The 24,717-nt window shown below is 43.2% G+C and overlaps 1 protein-coding gene across 5 annotated transcripts in view; it reads right to left on the bottom strand.

Annotated features, from left to right (window-relative positions):
* Positions 1-24,717, bottom strand: part of MICU1 (mitochondrial calcium uptake 1) — a 407,340-nt gene that overhangs the window by 262,039 nt on the left and 120,584 nt on the right. For all 5 annotated transcript variants that reach the window (XM_030203485.1, XM_030203487.1, XM_030203486.1 and 2 more), the window contains exon 2: positions 14,511-14,669. In XM_030203485.1, coding sequence (XP_030059345.1) covers positions 14,511-14,668 — 158 coding nt within the window. In that variant the 5' untranslated portion in view covers position 14,669. The remainder of the gene's footprint in view (positions 1-14,510; positions 14,670-24,717) is intronic.

The following is a 24,717-nucleotide window of genomic DNA, read 5'->3' as shown; positions in this document are numbered from 1 at the left end:
TTCCTCTGGAGTCTTTCATGAGGTCTTTTGTCAAATGTCTTTTGAAAATCCAGATACATAATATCAACCAGCTCACCTTTATCCACATGTTTGTTCACCCCTTCAAAGAAATGTAGTAGATTGGTGAGGCAAGAGTTCCCTTCACTAAATCCATGTTGGCTCTGGGGCTCATTTTCAAAGCACTTAGCCTTCCAAAGTTCCATAGGTTTCTATGGAACTTTGGAAGGCTCAGTGCATGCCTCTTTGTCTCATTCATCCATGCTTTTGAATATGCTCTGCAATTTTGTTCTTTATAATAGTATCTACCATTTTGCCCAGCACCGACGCTAGGCTCACCAGCCTGTAATTTCCTGGATCACTTCTGGAACCCTTTTTAAAAATCTCCGTTACATTGGTCACCCTCCAATCTTCCGGTACCATGCTCGATTTTAAAGGTAAATTACATATTACAAACAATAGTTTACAAAGCCATAAACAAAATATTAAATATAGACTACTGATGGCCAGTTGCAATGTAAGATACTCCATCAATGGACAGAAACCTCTCAAAAAGGAGAGTTTTCAGTCTTTTACGAAACACCAAGTAATCAGGCTGACCCTTGATTATGACTGGCAGTGAATTCTACCAATTAGCACTCTGGTATATAAAGTCAGCAGAGTGAACTGACTTATAACGCACTCTCTTGCAATCTGGAAGATGAAGTCTAAGATAGTCCCTAGAACCAGAGGTTATATTGCATAGGGGAATAATTATTAAGGGCTGTATATAACCCGGTGTCATGCCATATAATCTTTGAAAGACAAAAAATATAATTTAAAAATAATCCTGGCTTTAATGGGCAACCAGTGACGCTTGCATAATAATAGAGTGGCTCTATCAAAATGTGATACCTTGAGGACAATACTTTGGGCTGTTTGTAGCCTTTTTAGGACACCCTCCTTACATCCAGCATAGATGGAATGGCAGTAATCGAACTGAGTTAAATCCAAGGATTGAACTAGCAGTCTAAAGATGTCTGGCAAGAAATATGATCTGATTCTCCTCAGCTTCCAAAGAGATCTGAAGGAATTTTTCACTACTGAGGAAATCTGAGGCTCAAACATGAGGTGACTGTCAATTAATACACCCAGTACCCTAAGCGTAGAGTCTAGGGGGTACGGCATGTTGTCAATAGTAAAATTATTATATGCGGTACGGTCAAAGGGGTTGGTTACCACAAGGAGTTTAGTCTTATCTCTATTTAACTTAAACTCGGAAGCCCAGGATCCCAACAAATCCAGATCAAGCCTAATCTTAGGGACAATTTCTGGAAGACCAGTCTTGAAAGGGATATAGATTGTGACATCATCCATGTAAATAAAAGTGCAGAACCCCGCTGCTTCTAGTCTTTCACCTAATGGAGCCATCATAACATTGAATAGGATTGTAGAAAGCGATGAGCCCTGTGGCACCCCACAGTCAGGAGACTACTACTACTAGTACTATTTAACATTTCTAAAGCGCTACTAGGGTTACGCAGCGCTGTACAATTTAACATAAAAGGACAGGCCCTGCTCAAAGAGCTTACAATCTAAAGGACAAGTGAGTAAATGATACGATGGGGGCAGTCAATTTGGGGCAGTCCGGATATCCTGAAGGTAAGAGTTAGGTGCCGAAGGCAGCATTGAAGAGGTGGGCTTTAAGCAGAGACTTGAAGATGGGCAGGGAGGGGGCTTGACGTAGGGGCTCAGGAAGGTTGTTCCAGGCATAGGGTGAGACTAGGAAGGTGAGAGAGAACCTCACAACTTCACCTGATAAGATCTAGATTTTAGGAAGCTGCGAAACCACTGGTGGATCTTCCCACATAATCCAAACTGATCCAAAGGCCTAAAAGCAACTCATGATCAACAAGGTAAAAGGCACTTGACATATCAAACTGCATCACTAAACACTTAAAGCCTAGACTGACTGCTTTCCTAAAATCAGATATTAGGGTGGTCAAGACCATCTCAGTAGTATAACAAGGCCTAAAGCCTGACTGGGATTTATGCAAGAGAGAGAAAGAGAAAGAGTAATTCATAAGCTGAGTACAAAATATTCCCTCCATTACCTTAGTCAACAATGGGATAGAAGCGACAGGCCTGTAATTGGTAACGTCTCCCAATGAAGCCAAAGTGCTCTTGGGGATTGGGGTAAAAATTATGGAACCTTTCTGCTGAGGAAAAGCATAAATGAGATATGAGCTTGAAGAAGGTTAATGAATCCTGCTGGTGCAGTTTTTAATAAAAAAAAAAACTCAGATGATCATCCAGAAGGCAATGTGAGGAAGAATATTTTGTGAGAAAGGATTTGACAGTCTCATGAGTGGGTAACAGAAAAGAGGACCACAGTCGGTAAGCAGCAATACCAGCATTCGGACTAGGCTGCTTGAAGCAAGATTGAACGTCAGTAGCCTTGTTGCAACACAGTCCCCCCTCACTAATGTTAATTATTTTTTGTTAGAAATATGTAGCTAATTGATTAGAAGAGGAAATGGCTACAGTTACTGATGTTAAGTTTTCAGTTCATACAAGCTTATTAATAAGGTTAAAGAGCTTATGGGTATTTAAGTGATTGTGACCAATTTGCTCTTTATAGTAGAAGGTTTTGGCTTCTACGATATTTTTCTTATAATCCCTGATAACTTTCCTCCAAAGCATTTAATTCTCATCAGATTTATGTCTGGACCACTTCCTTTCTAATTTTCTACACTGCCTCTTCAGGAGGAGAATATCTTGATTGTACCACAGAGACATCCTATGGGTAAGTCTGGGCAAAGCTTTGCTGGGAGCTATACTACCTAGGGAAGAACTACATAACTCATTCCACTTACACAAGAAATCCTTGCTGTCTGCATCTGGAAGTTGTGGACTATCAAAGATTCCAGAGCAGAATTTTCCAGGATCAATTCTGCCTCTTGATTTAAAAGAAGGAGCGGCGACAGTGGACTGAAAAGATCTGGTAACTTCACTCTAGTAAAGAGTGAACTCCAGTCTTATGGTGTGACCAAGGAACCTGACACCAGGGTGGGTTTCCCAAGTAGAAATTCTCCATATGCATAGTTCTATAAGCCAAAACTCAGAGACAACAAAACCCTAATTTCACTGGTAGAAATCTGTAATAGAATAAACACAAACCATGAAAATGTACTAATACAAAAATCACTTTTTTTTTTTTTTTTAGGTAAGAGGAGCACCCTCAGAAAAATAAACACCCATGTGGTAGTCTTATAAGACCACTAACAGGTGAAGCATAGTACTTCATTCATTGGGCAGCTCACTCTCCTTGTGATTTTGTATATATGTGCTATTTATTTAGTACAGTTGTACCCTTTTAAACTCTGTGCACTATAATAATTCACTATCCAGCTTCAACAAAGGACCAAATATGTTATTTTGTTCAGATTTGATTCTCACCTTTGGAACTCACCTTGAGGTTAAACTTTGTACATATATGTTATCACAAATTAATAAATAAGGCTTTTTGATTGTAAACCAGGGAAATACTGAATATATTTGTTTTCAAATTATTTCATATTGCAACTTGCTTCTCACAGGTCTCCCACTTAGCCATCTCTCTCCTCTTTAATCTGTTCAAAATTCTGCTGCATGACTAATATTCCACCAGTGTCGTTACGCTCATATTAGCCCTCTCCTCAAGTCACTTCACTGGCTTCCTATCCGTTTCCGCATACAGTTCAAACTCCTCTTATTGACCTATAAGTGCATTCACTCTGCTTGTGTCTGCCCTGTTTGTCTTCAGCTTCAGTTCCTCCACTGTTTGTTCCAACCCTATCTGCTTTCAGCTTCCATTCCAGCCCTGCCTATCCATAGCTTCAGCTCCAGTCCAGTTGTTCCAGTCCTGCTTATTCCAGCCCTGCTCATCTACAGCTTCAGTTCCCTTCCTGCTAGTTCCGGTCCTGCTTGTACCAGCCTGTCTGTGTTCAGCCTCGCTTCCTGTTTGGGTGGTTCACCTGCTGCTGCCGGTCACTAGCAGTGGCCCAAGGGCTCACTACTCCGGACTCCGTGGCACATTAACACATGTTAATGTGTGTTATTGCATATTAAGACTAACATATTAGTAAATGATTTCCTACGTTTATTCCTGAGGTATGGATGGTTAAAGTCACAAGCAAGGCCAGTGGAAGAAGCAAAAAACTTTAACTCTGACTTAACTGGTTTTCAGCCTGCTGCTTTAATAACTATACTATGTAGGTGTAAAGATTCTGTAGATGTTATTGCTAGTTAAATCAATGCCCACTGTGAGGCTATATCTAATCCTAAAATCAGGCTAAATGTAAAGCTCTTTCACACTGTGCTGAGAAGTGTGATCCTTTTCATTTGCTGTCTTGCTCTTGGCATGAAATGATGTAGTACCATTGTGCAAGGCATGGATACAGGTTGGAAGGAAGCAGCAGCAGCAGCAAAACACTCCATAAAGATAGTGATTTTTCTTCCAACCTGTATCCATGCCTAGCACAATGGTACTACATCATTTCATGCCAACAGCAAGACAGCTAATGAAAAGATTCAACCTTCCCTTAAGGAAAAGGTACAATCTGAAAGAAATCAAACGTCATGTAAGCTGAGTATTTTCGGCTTTACAGATGGATTTAAGCAGTGATTCAACGCAATACAATGCCACTTTTAAATTATTAAAGCAAAGTTGCTTACCTGCAGCAGGTATTCTTCCAAGAGAGCTGAATGAGCAGTTATAGTGTCAGGTGACAACAACTAATGTAGCCTACATACGATTTCCAAGATAATATGGAAAAGCCTAAAAAAACTTCTGCGGGCAGTGTAAGATTTCTCACACAACCATCACTGCACAGTGGCCCCCCTCAATTTTATGCAAAAGCTTCTTATCAATTCAGCTCCAAAACGGGAGGAGAGAGTGTGTTACCTGCTGTGGGTAAAAAATTTTGCTTTCTCTAAGGATACATAGAGGGGCATTTTCGATATGACGTTTAAATCAGACTTTGGATGTTTTGAAGAAACGTCCAAAAATCCAGTAGCAAACACAGCCATTTTTGAACCTGAAAAAGTCTTATCTCCCCCCCCCCCAAAAAAAATGACCATTTGCTAGATGTTGTTGGGGACAATTTTCGGAAATATAACATTCAAGTAAGAAATGCACATAATCAAACCATTGGGATGTAGGAGAAGCCAGAATTCTTATTAGACTGGCCACACAGATATCCCAAGAGAGCTGTGGGGCACTCTAGGGGGCACTGCAGTGGACTTCACATAAAAGGTTGCAGGTACATATCTCACCATTACCCTCTTGAAAACCTGTGTTTATGTTTGACCATGCAGAAACCTCATATTTTGTTATTCTCCAGTTATCTCAGCACAGATGTTCCTTCTTTCACTATTGATGATATGAAAATTGAGATAGTTTATAAGATGTGTAATCTACTCATCCTTGATACTGAAGTATCAATGAGACATCAAGAAGCTAAACTGATCAGTTTGATTTTTTTCTAAATTGAGACTTGAGACAATTAAGAGAGCTTTTCAACTTTCAATTTAAGGGCCCTGTTTACTAAGGCGCATTAGCATTTTTAACACGCCTACAGTTAGCGTGTGCACTAACCGTGTAGGCGCCTATAGGGATATTGTAAGCAGTTAACGCATGTACATGGTTAATGCACGTTAAAAATGTTAACACGCCTATAACACAGATTAGTAAACAGGGCCTTTAGAATGGTAGTGCAGATCTTGATTTTTCTGTTTCGATTATTACAATGGTCTTCTGCTTGGACTTTCAAAAAAAATTCCTTGAAAGCACTGCAATCAGCACAAAATGCTACAGCTATAGTTTCAGCAGGTGTACCTAGGTATACCTATATTACACCAGTTTTTTAAAAAAAATTAGTTGGTTGCCTATTGAGCAGCAAAAAGTTTAAGATTGTCTGTTTAGTTTTCAAAGCACTTCATCAAACTATCTCTCCTATTCTTACCTCTAGTTTGTATTTCTATCAGCCTGTTAGGACATTCCGTTCCTATAGTCAGGGACTACTTGAAGTGTCTTCTTTCCATCTTAACAGACTTGAGGTCAATAGGAAATCTATGTTTAGAATTGTAGGACCTAAACTTTGAAATGGGCTTCCTTTGTCCAGTATAAGAAGGAACTCAAAACATGGTTACTTCATGACACTTATGGAAATTAGATCTGTTTACGTATACTTTGTTATGTCTGTTATGTTATTATATTAAGAAGATATTTAAAATTTTATGAGGTATATGGCAATTAGATTTGCTAATTAGTGTATATTTTTCTTTTTTACATTTTTATTTTGTCTTAATATAAAATTCATTGTACCGTATATATTGTCATCCTTATTTAAGTATGTTCATTTGTAACTCTCCCAGAACTGTGGATGCAGCAGGATAAAAATATGCTAAATAAATAAATGGTGAGCCCTCCAAAACACACCAAAAACCTACTGTACCCAACTATACACCACTATAATAGCCCTTATGCCTGCAAGTGTCACCCATATGTAGGTATAGTAGGTTTTTGGTGGATTTTGGAGGGCTCACACTTTCCATCACAAGTCTAACAGCTAGAGTGGGTTATGGGTCTGGGTCCCCATCTCTACAGTGCATTGCACCAACCACTAGGGTATTCCAGGGACTTGTTTACTGCTCTAATAGGACTGGCCATAACATCTGAAGCTGTCACAGAGCCTAGTATGTACCGTTTCTTTAACATCTTTGGGGGGGGGGGGGGTGGGAAGGGATCAGTGACCACTGGGGGAGTAAGGGAGTTTCATGTCTTAATCCCTCCAGTGGTAATTTGGTCATTTGGAGCACCTTTTTGTAACCTTGTCGTTATTAAAACAAGTCTAGCCCAAAACATCTAGGTTTCAGCCCTGGACGTTTTTGCTTTGTTCATTATGGAAGAAAATGTCCAAATGTTAGGAATGTCCAAATCCTGTCCCCAACACACCCCCTTGTGATTTGGGCACACTTCAGATGAACTGCACAGAACAACATCTTTAAATGGGTTTAGTAAATAGAAATTTGGACATTTTGGAGGGGGTGGGGGGAGAAACATCCAAATGCCACTTTGTACCGCTTTCTGGACGTTTTTCTTTTTCAAAAATGAGCCCCATAGTAACATAGTCGATAACAGCAGATAAAGACCTTTATGGACCATCCAGTATGCTCAATAAGATAAACCCATAGCATACGGTATGATGCGATACTACATATGCATACTTGATCTTGATTTGTCCTTGTCATTTTCAGGGCACAGATTGTAAAAGTCTGCTCAGCACTGGCCTTGTTCCCCAACTACTGAAGCTGTCATCGAAGCCCCACTCCTGCCCATCCAAATCTGTCCGGCCAAGATTAGGGCACAGACCTTAGAAGTCTGCCTGGCACTGGCTTTGCTTCCCAATTACTGGAGTTATCTAATCACCGCTAAGTTTGTTTGGTTCCATTCTTTCCATACAGGATTCCTTTGTGTTTATCCCACTCATTTTTAAATTCTGTTACCGTTATCATCTCTTCCACCTCCTGTGGGATAGCATTCCAGGCATCTACCACCTTCTCTGTGAAAATGTACTTCCTGATGTTATTCCTGAGTTGGCCCCCTTGCAACCTAAATTTATGCTCCCTAGTTCTACCACCTTCCCGTCTCTGGAAAAGGTTTGTTTGTATTTTAATATCTTTCAAATATTTGAATGTCTATATTATATCACCCCTGTCTCTCCTTTCCTCCATGGTATATATCTTCAAGTCATTAAGTCTCTTCTCGTATGTCGTGCGACACAAACCCCATAAAACATTTGCCATTTTTCTCTAAACCACTTCAAGTCTTTTTACATCCTTAGCAAGATACAGCCTCCAAAACTGAAGACAATATTCCAAGTGAGACCTCTCCAACGACTTGTACAGGAGCATCCTTTCTTCTGCTGGTTATACCCCTCTCTATGCAGCCTAGTATACTTCTGGCCGTGGCCACTGCCTTGTTGTCTTGTTTCATCACCTTGAGATCCTCAGACACTATCCCCCCCAAAGTCCCTCTCCTCAGTTGTGCTCATCAATCTCTCGCCTCCTGTCTCATACATCTCCTTTGGATTTCTGTGCACCAAGTGTATCACTCTGCACTTCTTCGCATTAAATATTAACTGTCAGACCTTTGACCATTCTTCTAATATTTGGAAATCTCTTCTCATGGTTTCTACTTCCTCTGGGAAACCACAAATTGGCTATCTTTGTGTCATTCACAAAAAAGTAAACTTTTCCTTCTAACCGTTCAGAAATGTCTGTCACAAGTATATTAAACTGATACAGCCCCTAAGGTGCTCCACTACTCACCTTCCTTTCCTCTGAGCAAACTCTATTTACCACCAACCTCTGTCTTTACTTTACCTAAGACTTATATTCCGCTCACACCACAAATGGTTTGGAGTGGATTACATTGACTAACCAGCACACAGCAACTGAGAATATACAAAAACTAATATAATAAATTATTAATTCTAATGAAACAGAACATACTTCTTAAACAGAATGGTTTCAATTGCTTTACAAAACAGGGGGCAATGGAAAATATTGATCACAGATGTTGGTAAGGTATTCCAAACCTTAGCAGCTTGGTAGGAAAACAAGCCCCAAAACATTCTCTTTGAGCGAAGGCCCTTATAAGATGGAAATGACAATCTTAAGGAATTTCTAGTATCATGACATGACATTAAAACTGAGATTAAAGAGAACATATATGCCAGGGTAATTCCCCGAATAATTTTAAATACAAAACAGCAAAGTTTAAAAATTATTCTTGCCTCTGTCAGCAACCAGTGAAGCTGGACATACAGATGAGACACCTTGTCAAACCTTTTCAGACAAGTTGCATAGCTGTCTTTTGTATTGTCTGTAGCTTTCTTAGGAGACTTTTAGCACATCCCAGATAAACTACATTACAATAGTCCAGTCTGGTCAATATCAAAGCCTGCACTATCAGTATGAGTTTATCCTGTGTGAAGTATTTATCCTGTCAACCAGTTCCAAATCCAGTTCACCACTTTGGGTCCTAAGTTCAGCCCTCTCACCTTATTCATGAGTCTTCTGTGAGGAACCGTATCAAAGGCTTTGCTGAAATCCAAATTGATTATCTATTTATTGGTATTTATATCCCATATTTGCCGAAATGTAGTATTAGTTCAATGTAGCTTTCATATATAAGTAAGAAGTTACAATACAAATAAACACAGAATCAAGAAAAAAGTGAACAAGTTATTTAAATTCATTTAGAGCATAGTAGGTATTTATATGTCCTATTCCCTTTAGGAGTGTATTCCACCATTTTGTGGCTAGGTAAGGGAAACCACTAGTGAGAGCTGATTTCTATCCGATACCTTTGCAACTGGGGAAATGGAGAATGAGAAAGTCTCTAGTGCCTGGTATGGCATTTCTTTGTAGGAAGGTATATCAAATTAAGCATACAGTCTGGTGCCATCCCATATAATATTTTGAATACAAAAATACAGATTTTAAAAACAGTTCTGGCTTTTATCGGAAGCCAGTACAATCTTATCAATAGTGGAGATGACTGTTCAAATTTAGCAGCTTTATAAATCAGTTGTGCAGCTGTATTTTGAGTTGTTAGTAGTTTCATAATTAACAATCCTTTGCTACCAGCATAAATTGCATTGCAGTAATCAATTTGTGAGAGAATTAGTGTTTGAACAAAGAATCTGAAGGTATAAGGAGGGGGAAATGTTCTTATTCTCTTTCATTTCCACAATGATCTCACATCTAGTGTATGTCCTTTATCCAGTTCTTTGGCCACCCAAAGAAATCAATCAGATTAATTTGGCATGATTTTCCTTTGGTAAAACCATGTTGCCTCAGATCTTTCAACCCTTTGGAGTCTAAAAAGTTAACTCTCTTTTCCTTCAGCAGCAGATTCATTAGTTTTTCTACCACCGCCGTAAGGCTTTCCTGCCTGCAGTTTCCCCACTTCTTACCTGTCCCCATTTTTGTGAAGGAGGACCACATCCGCTTGTTTCCAATCCTGTGGAACCTCTCCCATCTCTAAAGATCTATTAAATAAATCCTTAAGAGTCCTGACAGGATTTCTCCGAGCTCCCTCAGTATTCTGGGAAGCATCCCATTCGACCCTATAGCTTTCAGATTTCCAAGTTGTTTTATAAACGCTTTCTATCGTGAACGGTGCAATATCCACTCCATTCCCGGATATACCCTCTGCAGCTGACCATGGTCCTTTCCCAGGATTTTCTTCCACAAACACTGAAGAGAAGCATTTGTTTAGCACATTTGCTTTACCCTCATCACTCTCCACATAGCTGTTCCTAACCTTTCTCCTTTCCCCAACATACCTGAAAAAGGTCTTATCATCTCTTTACATTTTTAGCCATTTTACTTCCACCTGTGCTTTAATAATCATACTTCCCTTTTCACTTCTTTAATCCGATAATCTTTTCCGTGATTCTCTTATTGCATTCTTCTGTATTTCTTGAACACAGCCTCTTTTGCCCTTATTTTTCGGCCACTTTTTTGAAGAATCATATAGACTTCCTGTTTCTATTATTTTGTGTACTATCCTTGTAAAAAGATCCATTGCCATATTTATAGCCCTTCCACTTCTCCTGTGCCGACCCATGCTATCAGCTCTTTCTTCATTTCATTTTAGCAAAATCAGCATGTCTGAAATCCAGGACTTTGAATTTTGTATGTCTGAACTCTGCTTTTGCTCTTGTTTCAGACCATTGGTAGAATATTTTACTGCAGCAGTTAGGTCTTTATCTATATATGGTTTATTTAGAAAGGCTTTAAAATCTTTTCTATTTCAAAAATTCCTAATTTTTAAACAATAAGGAGACTGTACTGTTCTTGAATGTGATGCATGTATACTGCTATATCTCCAGCTAACTGCATTTCTTGTCTTTCAAGTTTCTGATCAATTTATAAGCTACATTGAACCTCACAGCTAATGTGGGATAGAAATGGTCTATGTAACGTAATGTAATATTGTGTGATGTAAAATCGTGCGATGATCACTATTGCCTAGGTGGGCACCCACTCGGACACTGGAAACACTTCCTCCATTTGTGAGTATTAGATCTAGAGTCTCCTCTTCTCTCACGGATTCTGTTACCATTTGTCTGAGAAAAGCACTTAGACATCCACAATCTCTCTGTTCTATCCAATTCTGCCGTGGGGGGTTCCAATTCACATCGTGCAAGTTGAAATCGCCCAGCAACAGCGCATCCCTTCATCCCAAGCTTATGAATATCTTTAATCAGATCCTTGTCCAGCTTCTCCATTTGTGCCAGAAGTCTGTAGATAACACCCGTGTAGATACAGGTTCCATCTTCTCTTTCCAGGACAATCCATACTGCTTCTACATTTCCCCAGGTTCCTTGCATTTTAGCAGTTAGAAAGGATAATACTGCCACACAGTCAAGAATGTAATAATAGAATTCTGTTATAGTTGAGGGCCAAAGCCTTTTCCCTATTTTAACTTTTTGTTTTTTTGGAGACATATATAGATCCTTGAGGTTGGGGGTGGTGGGGGGTGGGAGAAGGAATGTAGATGAATTCTACCCTTAAAGCAGGTACCAAAGGACACATCAGCTAAACTTAGTTTCATCCCACGTCATTTTCATAATAATAAGATGCCAACATGTAAACAGATTCTACATCACAGCCTTAAAAACCTCCTCAATAGAAATGGTTCTAGGAGACCCACTAAAGACCTCATGATGCTGACATTTATTTATTAGGACTTATTTACTGCCTTTTTTAAGAATTTCACCCAAGGCTGTGTACAGCAAGAATAAGTTGAACATACAGCAACAGAAAATTACAGCAGCAAAAAATATTCACATAACAGTAGTATGACATACAGTATACAATGTCAATACACTATACAATAAAACATCTTAACAGAGAGCAAAAGGTGGAACATATAGTTGCACATGAAGCCAGAAAGGTGCATGAATATGATCTAGGGTAGGAATGGACAAGCAAGTCCTGCTAGAGTTATGTGCAGCCAGTGTTAGTCCTCTCGTGTGTGTGACTAGAAAGCTAGTTGCTTCTTCCATTAACAGCCTGAGAGAAGAGCCAAGCTTTCACCTGCTTCCTGATGTAGAGATAGTCCTTCAACACAAGAAAGGAAGTCTTTCAGGGAGTACATTCCACAGTGTGTGGAGGTTAATCTGGAGAAGGCTCCTTGGTAGGTATCACATCATGTGACACCTTTGTAGTGGATGTTAGAGATACTCCTTGGGAGGACCTTAACGATCTTGGGGGTGTGTAAAAGGAAATCCTTTTCTTCAAGTACTATGGCTCATTTGCCTTAAGGACCTTGCAAATCAAAGTTTTAAATTTAGCTCTGTTTTGTATCAGTAGTCAGTGAAGTTTTTGCAGAAATAGTGTGATGTAATCATGTTACTTACAGCCTTAGGAGCCTTACCATGCCCTTCTAGAGTCAGAACCACCTGAGTATAACAGCTTTGCAACTAGTATCCAACTGGACAATATTGATTTGATTATAGCAAACTCAAGCCTATTAAGATCAAAGAAAACTACAAGCTGGATTAGCCTTTTACAGGCTTATTTCCAACATGAGGCCTGTAAAGAAAAAAACCTAGAAAGAATGATTTGCTGTTTAAAGGAATGGAGGAGTAGCCTAATAGCATAGTGGGTTGAGATCCAGGAGAACTGGATTCGATTCCTACTGTGGCTCCTTGTGATAATGGGCAAGTCACCCTCCACTGCCCCAGGTACAAAAGTTAGATTGTGAGCCCACCTAAGATAGAGAAAGTATCTGTATATAACATATAAACCGCCTTGGTAGTACCCACAGAAAGGCGGTATATCAAATCTGTTATGATTCTGTTAGAATTCTGCTAGTCAGACAGGGGAATGCTTGGAATCACTCCCGATTGGTCCATCAGGGGCTGAGCTGATGTCAGTCTGATCTACTTAAGCTTACCTTTCCCTACAACCCCTGCTTTGGCGTTATCCCTATCTTGCTGAAGCCTTACCTGCGCTCTGTCTGAGCTGTTAGATCTGCGCTCTCGTTGAGTTTGTTTACTCCTTTTCTTGCTTGTAGTTTTCTGTTGCTCTGTCTCTGTCTGCCTGCTGCTCTTAGTGTGTGTCTAATTACCTCTCTCTACACTGCACCTGGGATTCCCTGTCTGTTTGGCTGTAGTGCTGTGTGGTGAGTTCCTACCTCGTCCTGTTCGTTTGTTTGTTTAGATTTCCCTTCCTTCAGAGTTCCCTTTGTGCTGTGGTTGTATTCTGCTCTGCTCTTGTAGCAGCCTCAGGACTCTTTGTTTCTCTCAGTGGGGGGTTGTTTGTTTGTTCTTCCTTGTGTTTACCTTAACCCTTGTCTGCAGTGTTTCTGCCTCTGGCAGCTGTGTGTTCAGAGCCTGGTTAACTCTTTGACTGCAGTATTTTGCCTGCCTCTGGCAGCTGAGTGTTTGGAGCAGTCTTTCCCTTGTGACTGTTTTAATTCTTTTTTGCTGTCTACCCTCGCTATTACTGTGTACTGCTCTGAGTGGGGTGCATCTCAGGCCCGGCTCTCTACTTTTTGCTGGCTTCTCTCTCCTGTCTGCTGGGGGTCTCTACTCCCTGTATCTATATTTCCCAGTCCCTCATTTCCTTTGTGTACTGTAGGGTACAGCCTGATGGATTTCCTATTGTTACCTCTCTGAGTTCATTTTTCCTTTGTGTCCTTAGCAAGCACTTAGTGTGTTGCTGCTCTAGTCCCTCATTTTTTCCTTTCTCCCATCCCTGAGTTTGAGTCAGTTCCGGTTAGGCCGTACGACTGTATTCTGAGCAAGTGGGTTCCCGATGGGCCGTGAGGCCCGCCTGAATGCCCTATCTTCCCATTTCTGGTAGTGTAAATTGGTCACGTGTGTGTGTGTGCAGGGCTTGGTAGCTGGGGTGGCGTATAGTGCCTGTTTGGTCCATCCCAGGCCTTGGCCTAAAAGCTATACTAGGCCTCGGCCTAGGCTCAAGGGCTCACGACCAGCCCAACAAAATCCATGGTCTCTTTACCAATACATTATCCTTACTTTTACAGTATAATTTCAAGCAAATAAAGGAGAGGTAACACACACACACACACACACTAAACGACAGCCGTTGGTGACAACCCAGAGCGGGAAAGTGACATCACAGAAGTTTCAAAACAGATTGCTTTATTTCAATCCAGATGTGGCAGCCAGAACTTAACTGTATTTCAATATAATGACCTGATGCAGCCTTTCTCAGGGGTCAAAACTACATAAACACACAAATACATGCAGTATGTTAGATATAAATTTATTTATTTATTTAGATTTTGCTCACACCTTTTTCAGTAATAGCTCAAGGTGAGTTACATTCAGGTACACTGGATATTTCTCTGTCCCAGTCTGTGCAGTAAACACATTTTCAAAGTTATGAACAGAGAGTAAATGGAACTTGTCCCATGCTGGCATAGCACAAACAATTCTACCTACCTCTTCCACAGAAGTCCAGCACTCACTGTTGCTGCAGTTGCTCCAATGAAAGACGCCATCAGCCTGCGCCGGCTACTAGTGGAATGAACACCACCATGGTATTGGCGAGCAACGGCAGCCAACCCTGCCACTGCTGCCAAATACCGAAGACGAAACATCCTATAGAGAATGAGACAAATGATTAATACTTTCCTTCTCCCCTCCCTCCAAACAGCAGCGATACAAGCCACCAAGCTCTATCCCCTAAAGGCCTTTCGGCTCAAAACCTCTACCTCTAACGCATGCTGTAACGCTACAATCCTGACTCTAGGCATATTCAGGAAAACTGACCTTCTGGTTCGCACACCCTCCTTTTCACATATCCCTACTGTATTTTTTTATTATTATTATTTTCTGCTTGAGATACAGTATTGAAATCTTGTAGAGGGTTCCTACAACAATTTGGTCAAAAGTGCTGTATTTAACAAGAGCTGTTGCAGGTTATGCCACTTTTTAAAAGGACCAGGAAAGACTGTAGTTTATGAGCTTTGAAGACCACATATGTTGTCTCAGCTGTTTAAAAGAAGGCCCATGTGGTCTCAAACATTCATGCACTAAAACCTCTCTTGCTGGTCTTTTAAAAGATACAAAAGCTATTTAAAAAAACCTCCCATTTTCTCCAGAACTAATAATGCTACTAATATTCTACACTATTGTATATCACTAGAATCAGAACTAGGAAGTTCTTGCCATCTTTAAGCCAAAATAACTATTTATCTAGTGATAACTGTCCAGACATCCAAATTGTCCCACAATCTGTTCAATTAACGGCAGAGCCCTTACATGGTTACACAACAAGTCAGCTTCTAAACCGACCTTGTCCTTTGGTGGTCTACCTAGACAGGTCATAAAAGAGTAATTTGATAAAGCATTTGCTGTGTGTAGAGCACATCTTAAACCCAGAAAATGTCCCTTATAAAACTGCATAGGGGTATGTGCATATAGAAAGTAGATGCAATTAAACAGCACCTACTTTGACACTATATACATGTAGATATTCTCAGGGGCACAGTTGTGATTTATGTACATACATTATAAAATACATCTGTGCACACAAGTACGTACTCAAAGGAGGTGTAAATTTATGCAACAGTGTTTGTGAGCTACCAGGGACAGTTCTGGTAGCATCATAGGTGCATTTTTGGAATTTTTTATGGGCATCCTGTAATAAAATTATCCCCAAATTGTCTTCTGGCTGTGAGTCATGGAAAGATCAGAAATCTCTATCATATTAGTACCATGTTTTACCACAGAAAGTCATGACCCCCAACATACGCATCTATGTGCCTTACCTGCCTAGGCGTCCTGTTATACTATTACCCACATAGGGAGGAATTCTGTAAATGGCGCCCAAATTGGGGAAGATTCATGCTAAGCTAGTATTCTGCAAAACGTGCTCTGCACAGAGCGCCTGTTATAGAACACTCTCTTAGCGTGAATCTCGTGCCTAACTTTGGGTGCCACATTTATGTCTGCTGAAAGCTGATATAAATGCTGGCGCGCAACTAATGGTGGTTGGGCCTAATTTCTGGGAAGGCCCCTGACCTGCCCATGTCCCTTCCATGGCCACAACCCCTTTTGAGTTGTGCCCTATAAAATTTGGACATGCATTTACAGAATACGGTGCAGGGCAGATCTGCACGTAAACCCAAATGAGTGCCAATGAATACTAATTACTGATGGTTAATGATTAATCAATTTAATTTGAATGCAGATCTGGGATCTGTGCCCAAATTTTGGAGATGTATATAGAATCCAGGGGACAAAGTATCTTTTGGGCCTGTAAAACACTGGCTCCCTGTAAAGGACCGAATAACATTTAAAATTTGCGCTTTGGTGCATAACATTCTCTATGGTGAAGCCCCTGCGTATATGGATGCCCTTGTCAGCTTACCACCTCGAAACTCTCACAGATCAGCTCGATTGTACCTAAATTTGCATTACCCAATCTACAGTGGCCTCAAGTATAAAACCGCATATGCCTCCACTTCTCTACTATAATAAAAGGCACCTTCAACGTTCTGAAGCTGACTCCGTGGCTTCACTGAAGGGTTCGTAAGGATCGTTAGGTTTGTCGCTCTGTAACCATCTCTCTCTGCCCCACCCTCGCACCTCTGATAGGTCCGCCGCCCTCGACGTCATCACGTTTTGAGGCATATGCGGTTTTATTGCGACTCTACAGATTTCTCTTCAAGCTATTTGCTGCATTATTTGGTCCATAAGGCTAGACTGACAAATCACACACTTTTGGCAGACGATACCTTTGATGGAACACTCTAAAGAAATATGTTTTTTAGATTGCATTACCGGAAAGATCATTTTTGGATTAATGAAGAATAGACAAATACTATAAGATTTGGGGAAAGCCACTGGGTTTAAAGAAATTGAGATTTGCCCTAATGTACATGTGTTTATGTTTTTGTAGTTGCCACTTCTCACGTCTGTGCAAAGTGGAGGTCTGTATAAAAAGAATTAATACAAATAAATAAGAGAGACTGAATATTGCAATGGATTTTTCAAGGAGCAACTTGAAACTCCTAACTCATCTTCTGGAGACCAATATGAAAAAGGAATGGGGAAGTGAGTTAATATCCTGGTGCACTCACTTTAGAACACATGGAACCACTAACATGCCAGAACTGAGTGTAGGCACCGAAACCTATACTTGTGGCTCAGTACCAACTCTGTCACAATTCCTTCAACAGTTCATTACAACTCAAGTAGGATGCTAAATACTTGACAAGTAGGAAGCTTGACTCTTGTAGCCTTAATGCATATCATTGAAGAGACAGAAGCCACCTCTAGCAAAGCTTGCATGATGATGGTGGGCTCCATGGGCCTTGTCTTGAACTTTTGAAGACAGTTTTTTTAAGCTTAACTTAAATAAGGAAGGCTCAGAATCTATTCTTTTAGATGACATCCTCAGGCAGATCTTACAACCAGAAGACCATGAATTCCCTCGAAGATCAGAAGTACACACTGATGATTAGAGAAAAACATCAATAATATGCACTTGGAAATTGAAGCCATTGGCTTTCTTCTCTAAACAAGGTGACGAAAGTCAGCAGTGAAATGAAAAGCTGAAATTCTCGTTCAGACAATGCCTAAAGGCAGACAACACCTTCAAACCATAATATAGCTTTTTTAAAAAACATAGGCATTGGTGGGTCTTTAAGAAAACAATCTAGACTAGGGAAGACTAGAGGAGCTGAAATGGAGGCATTAAAAAAAGCTGAAGAGAAAAAAAAATGTATCTACCAAGCTGAAGTCATGTTCAACGCCACTGGCAAACAAAGATAAACTGATGTGGGCTGCGAGACTGCTATGCTCTATAAACTCCCATACATGCCTGGAAAAAGTTAAAGTCCACTCCATCTGTGTCACCTCTATGACCGTCTGATCTGCCTATTTTCATAGAAAAATACCACTACTGTGTGAGGACCGAAACCATGTCGGTCCGTCCACCCCATATACTTGAGGATTTCATAATCGTATCTTGTTTCTATGCTTTTATAACTAGCGTGCCAACATTAAGAAGCAGGATTGCTAATGACAATGAAGTAGCCCCACATCTCTGGGGGAAAAGAAGGATCATTATTATGCTCTCTGGATAGACACTGGGTGGTAACTGATGTGATCTGAGCTGTAATCACAATCTACTTTGCTAGGAGAGAACTGAAGTACTAGACCCAACATAGTAACATAGTAGATGATGGCGGCTAAAGACCTGTATTGTCTATCCAGTCTGCCCAAAATATGCATACTTAATTTTGAGCTGTCCTTGCCATTTTTAGGGAACAGAAGTCTGACTGGCACTGGCTTAATTTTCACCTGTATGAGAAGGTGGAAGCATAAAGACTTCCACCCTGAGGTAGGTGCCCATAAGTAAGGATTGAAGGTGTTTGAAGTAGGTGTCCATAATAAGTAAGGATTGTAATACGAGACAAAGAAAAAATACTTCTATCTTCTGCTCTTACTAGCAGGTTTTCTCTATTCTTTCAATGAATGCCAACATAATTTATGCCACTCATCAAGGTTAAAAAATATTCAGCACAAAAAAATGCCAAAAAGCTTTGCACAGACATTCCCAGCAACTTGGCAGTCAGTACACATGGGCAGATACTGGCAGAGACTTCAGTCTTGCTGTGAAACCACCAACACTTTTGTGGGCACCTTATCAGACAAGGCTGGCATGGGAACTGCCATCTATTCTGCCCAGTAGTAGAGATGTAGAAAGCTGAACAGCAATGAAACATAGAACCTGATTACATTAATACAGCTGTAGAAAGCTGCCTGTGAAAAGGTCTACTTCAGCCCTTGAGAATATTAAATTACTACTCATCACTAGCAGAGGGTACTTTGCGGGTCATTTCACTGGCAGGTGGGAAGGAGTAAGGACAGCTTGGAATGCAGCTGTCAGCATGTTATGGAGAGAAGGTTGCTTCCTTTAATGGTGAAAACGAAAATGACTAAGATGAAGACCTTCACGGCTACATACAGCTGCAACTGTCCTACATTACAAAATGTCATATTTATCAAGAAGATTCATTCCAGCGAAATCATATACCCAACAGTAAATGCAGAAGCGCACACACACAAAAAAATTGAGCGCACTATATGTTATGTGGGTTATCATAACTAGGGGAGGGGAGGGGAGGATGGGGAAAATATTTAGAAAACTTGGACACCAGTCAAAACTTTGAGATACCAAGAAAAATATATAGATAGATAAATAAAGGAGTTCCTTATTTGCTCATTTTTTGTTTCATCTTGTTTTTGTGATTCAGTTGCTTCCCCCCCCCCCCCCACACACACATTCTTTTTACTGTTCTCTCCCCCCCCCCCCCCCCCACCCCAAGCCAGCCTCTTTATCCTTTGTCCTTCTCGCCTCAGCTTCTTTTCTGCATGGCCAAGTGGCAGCAGCTTCTCTCAGGCCAGTAACATTTCCTTTGGGCTCAGGCTGACTGTAGTTGATAAATTTTAGGCACCCAGGATATTTCCACAACAATAATCTCTCTTGATCAAATAAGTTCATTCAGAAGTAGGTTTTCAAAAAAACTAATCAAAACTATGTATTTAGGCTGGCTGAATACAAGAGGATTTTCAGATCCCATAAATTCCACACAAGTTCAAAATTCAGTACACACAAAATCTGACTGCCCTTTCCAAATGGCATTCTGATGATTAGTTCAGAATAAAAGTATAAACCATCACATGCAACTTATGCCACTGTGTTGAAAGAAGCAAAGTTGTGTGCATATATTTACAGTGTTTTGCCCAAAAAGTTTTACTAGCTGGGTGGCATGAAGGTGTAGCCAGATGGGGGGTAGGGGAAGTACTGCATAGTATACATTTTCTTTTATTTATAAATGCAACTTCACTATCTCTGGAAACATGGTAAAATTATGTATCATACCTGATAATTTTCTTTCCATTAATCATAGCTGATCAATCCATAGACTGGTGGGTTGTGTCCATCTACCAGCAGGTGGAGATAGAGAGCAAACTTTTGCCTCCCTATATGTGGTCATGTGCTGCCGGAAACTCCTCAGTATGTCGATATCAAAGCTCCATCCGCAGGACTCAGCACTTAGAGAATTACACCCACGAAGGGACACTCTGCCCAGCTCACCACCGCCGAAACGGGGGAGGGGAATTAACCCAGCTCATCCCCACACAAGTGGGGGAGGGGAATCCGTCCAGCTCATCCCCGCGGAGCGGGGGAGGGACACCACACCCGCCGATGCGGGGGGATCTGGCTTATCCTGCAACCGCAACCGCGGGAGGAGCTGACTGACCCTAACACCGCCGAAGCGGGAGGGGTACAAAGCTGCCCTACAGCCGCACGAAGCGGGAGGGAGTGCCGGCAGAATTTAAATCTCAATCCAGCCCCGTAAAACGGAGGGGAGAGGAATGCAGCAGCTCACTGTAACACAAACTCGTCTCAACTCTTGAAGAATCCAAGTGAAAGAAGAACTTGAACACGAAGTCCTCCTGAAGTAACTGAAGGCTAAACTTGAACCTAAAATTCAACCAGAATATAAACAGTACAGATATCTGGGAGGGGCTATGGATTGATCAGCTATGATTAATGGAAAGAAAATTATCAGGTATGATACATAATTTTACCTTCCATATCATCAAGCTGATCAATCCATAGACTGGTGGGATGTACCGAAGCAGTACTCACCCAGGGCGGGACATAGAAATCCCTGACCGCAACACTGAAGCTCCAAACCGGGCCTCCGCCCGAGCAGCCACAGTCAAGCGGGAATGCCTGGAAAAGGTATGGGCCTTCCCCGCGGCCACCCAAGCCGCTGCAATGGCTTCCTTGCCCATCTTGCCACTGTAGGCTTAGAAGCCTGCAGACCCTTACGAGGACCTGTAAACAGGACAAACAGATGATCCGATTTCCGGAAATCATTGGTCACTTCCAAGTATCTGATGATGACTCGTCTCACATCCAGAAATTGAGAGCAGAGTATTCCTCTGGGTAGACCTCCCTACGAAAGGAAAGGAGACAGAGCTGCTGAATCACATGGAAGCGAAAAACAATCTTGGGCAGGAAGGAAGGCACTGTGCGAATAGTCACTCCTGCCTCAGTGAACTGCAGAAAAAACTCTCGACATGAGAGTGCCTGGAGCTCGGAAACTCTTCTGGCTGAAGTGATAGCCACCAAAAAGACTGCTTTCAACGTCAGGTCTTTCAGAGATGCCCTCGACAAGGGTTCAAAAGGCGGCTTCTGCAATGCTCTTAGCACCAGGTTGAGATTCCACGCAGGCACCACTGAGTGCAGAGGAGGGCGCAGGTGATTAACTCCCTTGAGAAAGCGCACCATATCTGGCTGCGAAGCCAGGGAAGCACCCTTCAGGCGGCCCCTGAAGCAAGCCAGAGCCGCTACCTGAACTTTCAGGGAACTGAGCGACAGGCCTATGTCCAGACCTTCTTGCAGGAACGCCAACACTGAAGAAATTGGAGCAGTGAAGGGAGAAAGTGAGCCTGCTTCACACCACGCTGCAAAGATACGCCAAACCCTGGCGTAAGCAGTAGAAGTAGAGCGCTTCCTCGCTCTCAGCATAGTGGCGATGACCTTGTCTGAGAAGCCCTTCTTTCTCAGACGCTGCCGCTCAATAGCCAGGCCGTAAGACCAAAGGGGGAGGGATCCTCCATCACCACGGGACCCTGATGAAACAGGCCCTGCTCCACTGGCAGCCGCAGAGGATCGCCGACTGAGAGCCTGATCAAGTCCGCATACCAGGGACGTCTGGGCCAATCCGGACCCACCAGGATTACCCTGCCGGGATGCTTTGCCACCTGGTCTAGCACCCTGCCCAACATGGGCCAGGGCGGGAACACATAGAGAAGCTCTTGTGTCGGCCACTGTTGAAGAAGAGCATCTACTCCCAGGGATCGAGGGTCCCGTCCTCTGCTGAAAGAGCGTGGCACTTGACAATTGGCCGATGACGCCATCAGATCTAGGCTCGGCTGGCCCCAGCGCTTCGTGATGCCCAAGAACGCCTGAGCAGATAGCTGCCACTCTCCGGGCTCCAAGGTATGGCGACTGAGAAAGTCCGCCTTGACATTCATGACTCCGGCAATGTGGGCCGCTGACAGCTGTTCCAGGTTCGCTTCCGCCCACTGGCATAGATTCATGGCCTCCTTGGCTAGAGGGGCGCTCTTGGTACCTCCCTGGCGGTTGACATAGGCCACAGCCGTGGCATTGTCCGACAGGACCCGTACAGGCTTCAACACCAGTACCGGGATGAACTCCAACAACACCAACCGAATGGCTCTGAGTTCCAGGAGGTTGATAGACCACTTGCCTCTGCAGGAGACCAGAGCCCCTGCGCTGTCCTTCCCAAGCAGTGGGCTCCCCAGCCCATCAAAGAGGCGTCTGTCGTGACGACAATCCACTCCGGGGTCACCAGAGGCATTCCTGCAGACAACTTGTCTGTCTGCGTCCACCAGCTCAGCGCCTTGCGCACTGCTGGGTCCAAGTGAAGGCGCACAGCATAATCCTCAGACATCGGAGTCCAGCGCAGCAGCAGAGATTGTTGTAGTGGTCTCATATGAGCCCTGGCCCAGGGCACTACTTCCATCGTGGCCGTCATAGAGCCCAACAGCTGCACGTAGTCCCAAGCCCGAATAGGAGAGGCTACTAGGAACTAGTCCACCTGAGCCTGAAACTTGACAATCCGATTGTCTGGCAGGAACACTCTGCCCACTTGGGTGTCGAATCGAACTCCCAGATACTCCAGGGACTGAGTCGGGCGCAGCTGGCTTTACTCCCAGTTGATGATCCACCCCAGGGAGCTCAAAAGAGCAACCACCCGGTTCACAGCTTTGCCGCACTCTGCATAAGAGGGGGCTTGGATCAACCAGTCGTCCAGATAAGGATGGACTTGAACTCCTTCCTTCCTCAGGAAGGCCGCGATGACCACCATTACTTTGGAGAAGGTCCGCGGAGCAGTAGCCAACCCGAACGGGAGGGCTCTGAACTGGAAGTGTCGGCCCAGTACTGCAAAACGCAGAAAGCGTTGATGAGGAGGCCAGATGGGAATATGCAAGTACGCTTCCTTGATGTCCAAGGATGCCAGGAACTCTCCTGCCTTCACTGCCGCTATAACAGAGCGGAGGGTCTCCATGCGAAAGTGCCGAACTTTCAAGGCCCAATTGACCCCTTTGAGGTCGAGGATAGGCCGTACAGAACCTCCTTTCTTTGGTATCACAAAGAAAAAGGAGTAACATCCCTTGCCAAGCTGATTTTCTGGCACCGGAACGACCGCCCCCAGGCGGATCAGATTGTTCAAGGTCTGCTGCACTACCACAGCTTTGACCGGAGACTTGCAGGGAGAAAGTACAAACCCGTCTTTTAAGGGTCGGCAGAACTCTAGCTTGTAGCCGTCTCTGATGACTTCTAGCACCCAAGCGTCTGAAGTTATTGTGGTCCACTCGCCCATAAACGAGGACAGCCGTCCTCCAATCTGCACTGGGGCGTGGACCAAGGCCCCGTCAGGCGGTCTCTGCGAAAGGAATGCTGCTTGGGGGAGAAGTTCCTCTTGAAGGAAGAGGGGGCAGAGGAGCCCAACCTGCCCGGGGGGTACCGACGGGCTTCCTGAAACCGTCCTCTGGAGGTACCAGGGCGAGTACTAGCCCGAACCCTGACCTCTGGTAACTTCTTGCCCTTAGACGTGCCGAGATCGGTCACGATTTTGTCCAGCTCGACCCCAAAGAGCAGCTTGCCTTTAAAAGGCAATCTAGCCAGGCGGGATTTAGAGGCGTGGTCAGCAGACCAATGTTTCAGCCAAAGCCACCGCCGCGCAGAGATTGTCTGAGCCATGCCTTTCGCTGAGGCCCTCAAGACATCATACAGCAAGTCTGCCAAATAGGCTAAGCCCGACTCCAGGGCCGGCCAATCAGCCCTCAAGGAAAGATCCGAGGGGAAAGCCCGCTGCACCATAGTCAGGCACGCCCTGGCCACATAGGAGCCGCAAATTGAGGCCTGCAAACTTAAAGCAGCTGCCTCAAAGGACGACCTTAAGGCCGCCTCCAATCTTCTGTCTTGGGCGTCCTTTAGGGCCGTGCCACCTTCCACCGGCAACGCCGTTTTCTTAGTCACCGCAGTGATTAAAGAATCCACGGTAGGCCATAGATAGGCCTCACGTTCACTTTCAGTCAAAGGATAGAGGCGGGACATAGCCCTAGCCACTTTAAGGCTCGCTTCCGGGACATCCCATTGAGCCGCAATTAAGGTGTGCATGGCATCATGCACGTGGAAGGTTCTAGGCGGGCGCTTCGTCCCCAGCATAATGGCAGAGCCAACAGGGGCTGAGGGAGAGACGTCCTCCTGAGAGGAAATCTTCAAAGTGTCCATGGCCTGTACCAACAGGTTGGACAAATCCTCTGAGCTAAAAAGCCGCGCTGCAGAGGGGTCATCCGCTCCATCCGAGCGGGGATCCGTCTCCTCCAAGAAATCCGCAAAGGACCGTTGGGAGACCTCAGATACGCTGCCCTCATCTACATCGGAGGAGACAAAGTCCTCCAAGGCCTGGGAATCAACCTGAGGGCGTTTACCTCTGGGAACCTCAACCTCTTTACCAGACGAGGGAGCAGGGGCAGCGTTTTGCATAAGGAAGGCCTGATGCAGCAGCAAAACAAACTCGGGGGA

This window comes from Microcaecilia unicolor, chromosome 5 (assembly GCF_901765095.1).
Source record: "Microcaecilia unicolor chromosome 5, aMicUni1.1, whole genome shotgun sequence".
In the NCBI taxonomy this organism is placed as follows: domain Eukaryota; kingdom Metazoa; phylum Chordata; class Amphibia; order Gymnophiona; family Siphonopidae; genus Microcaecilia; species Microcaecilia unicolor.
This window is presented reverse-complemented; position numbering and strand designations above follow the sequence as displayed.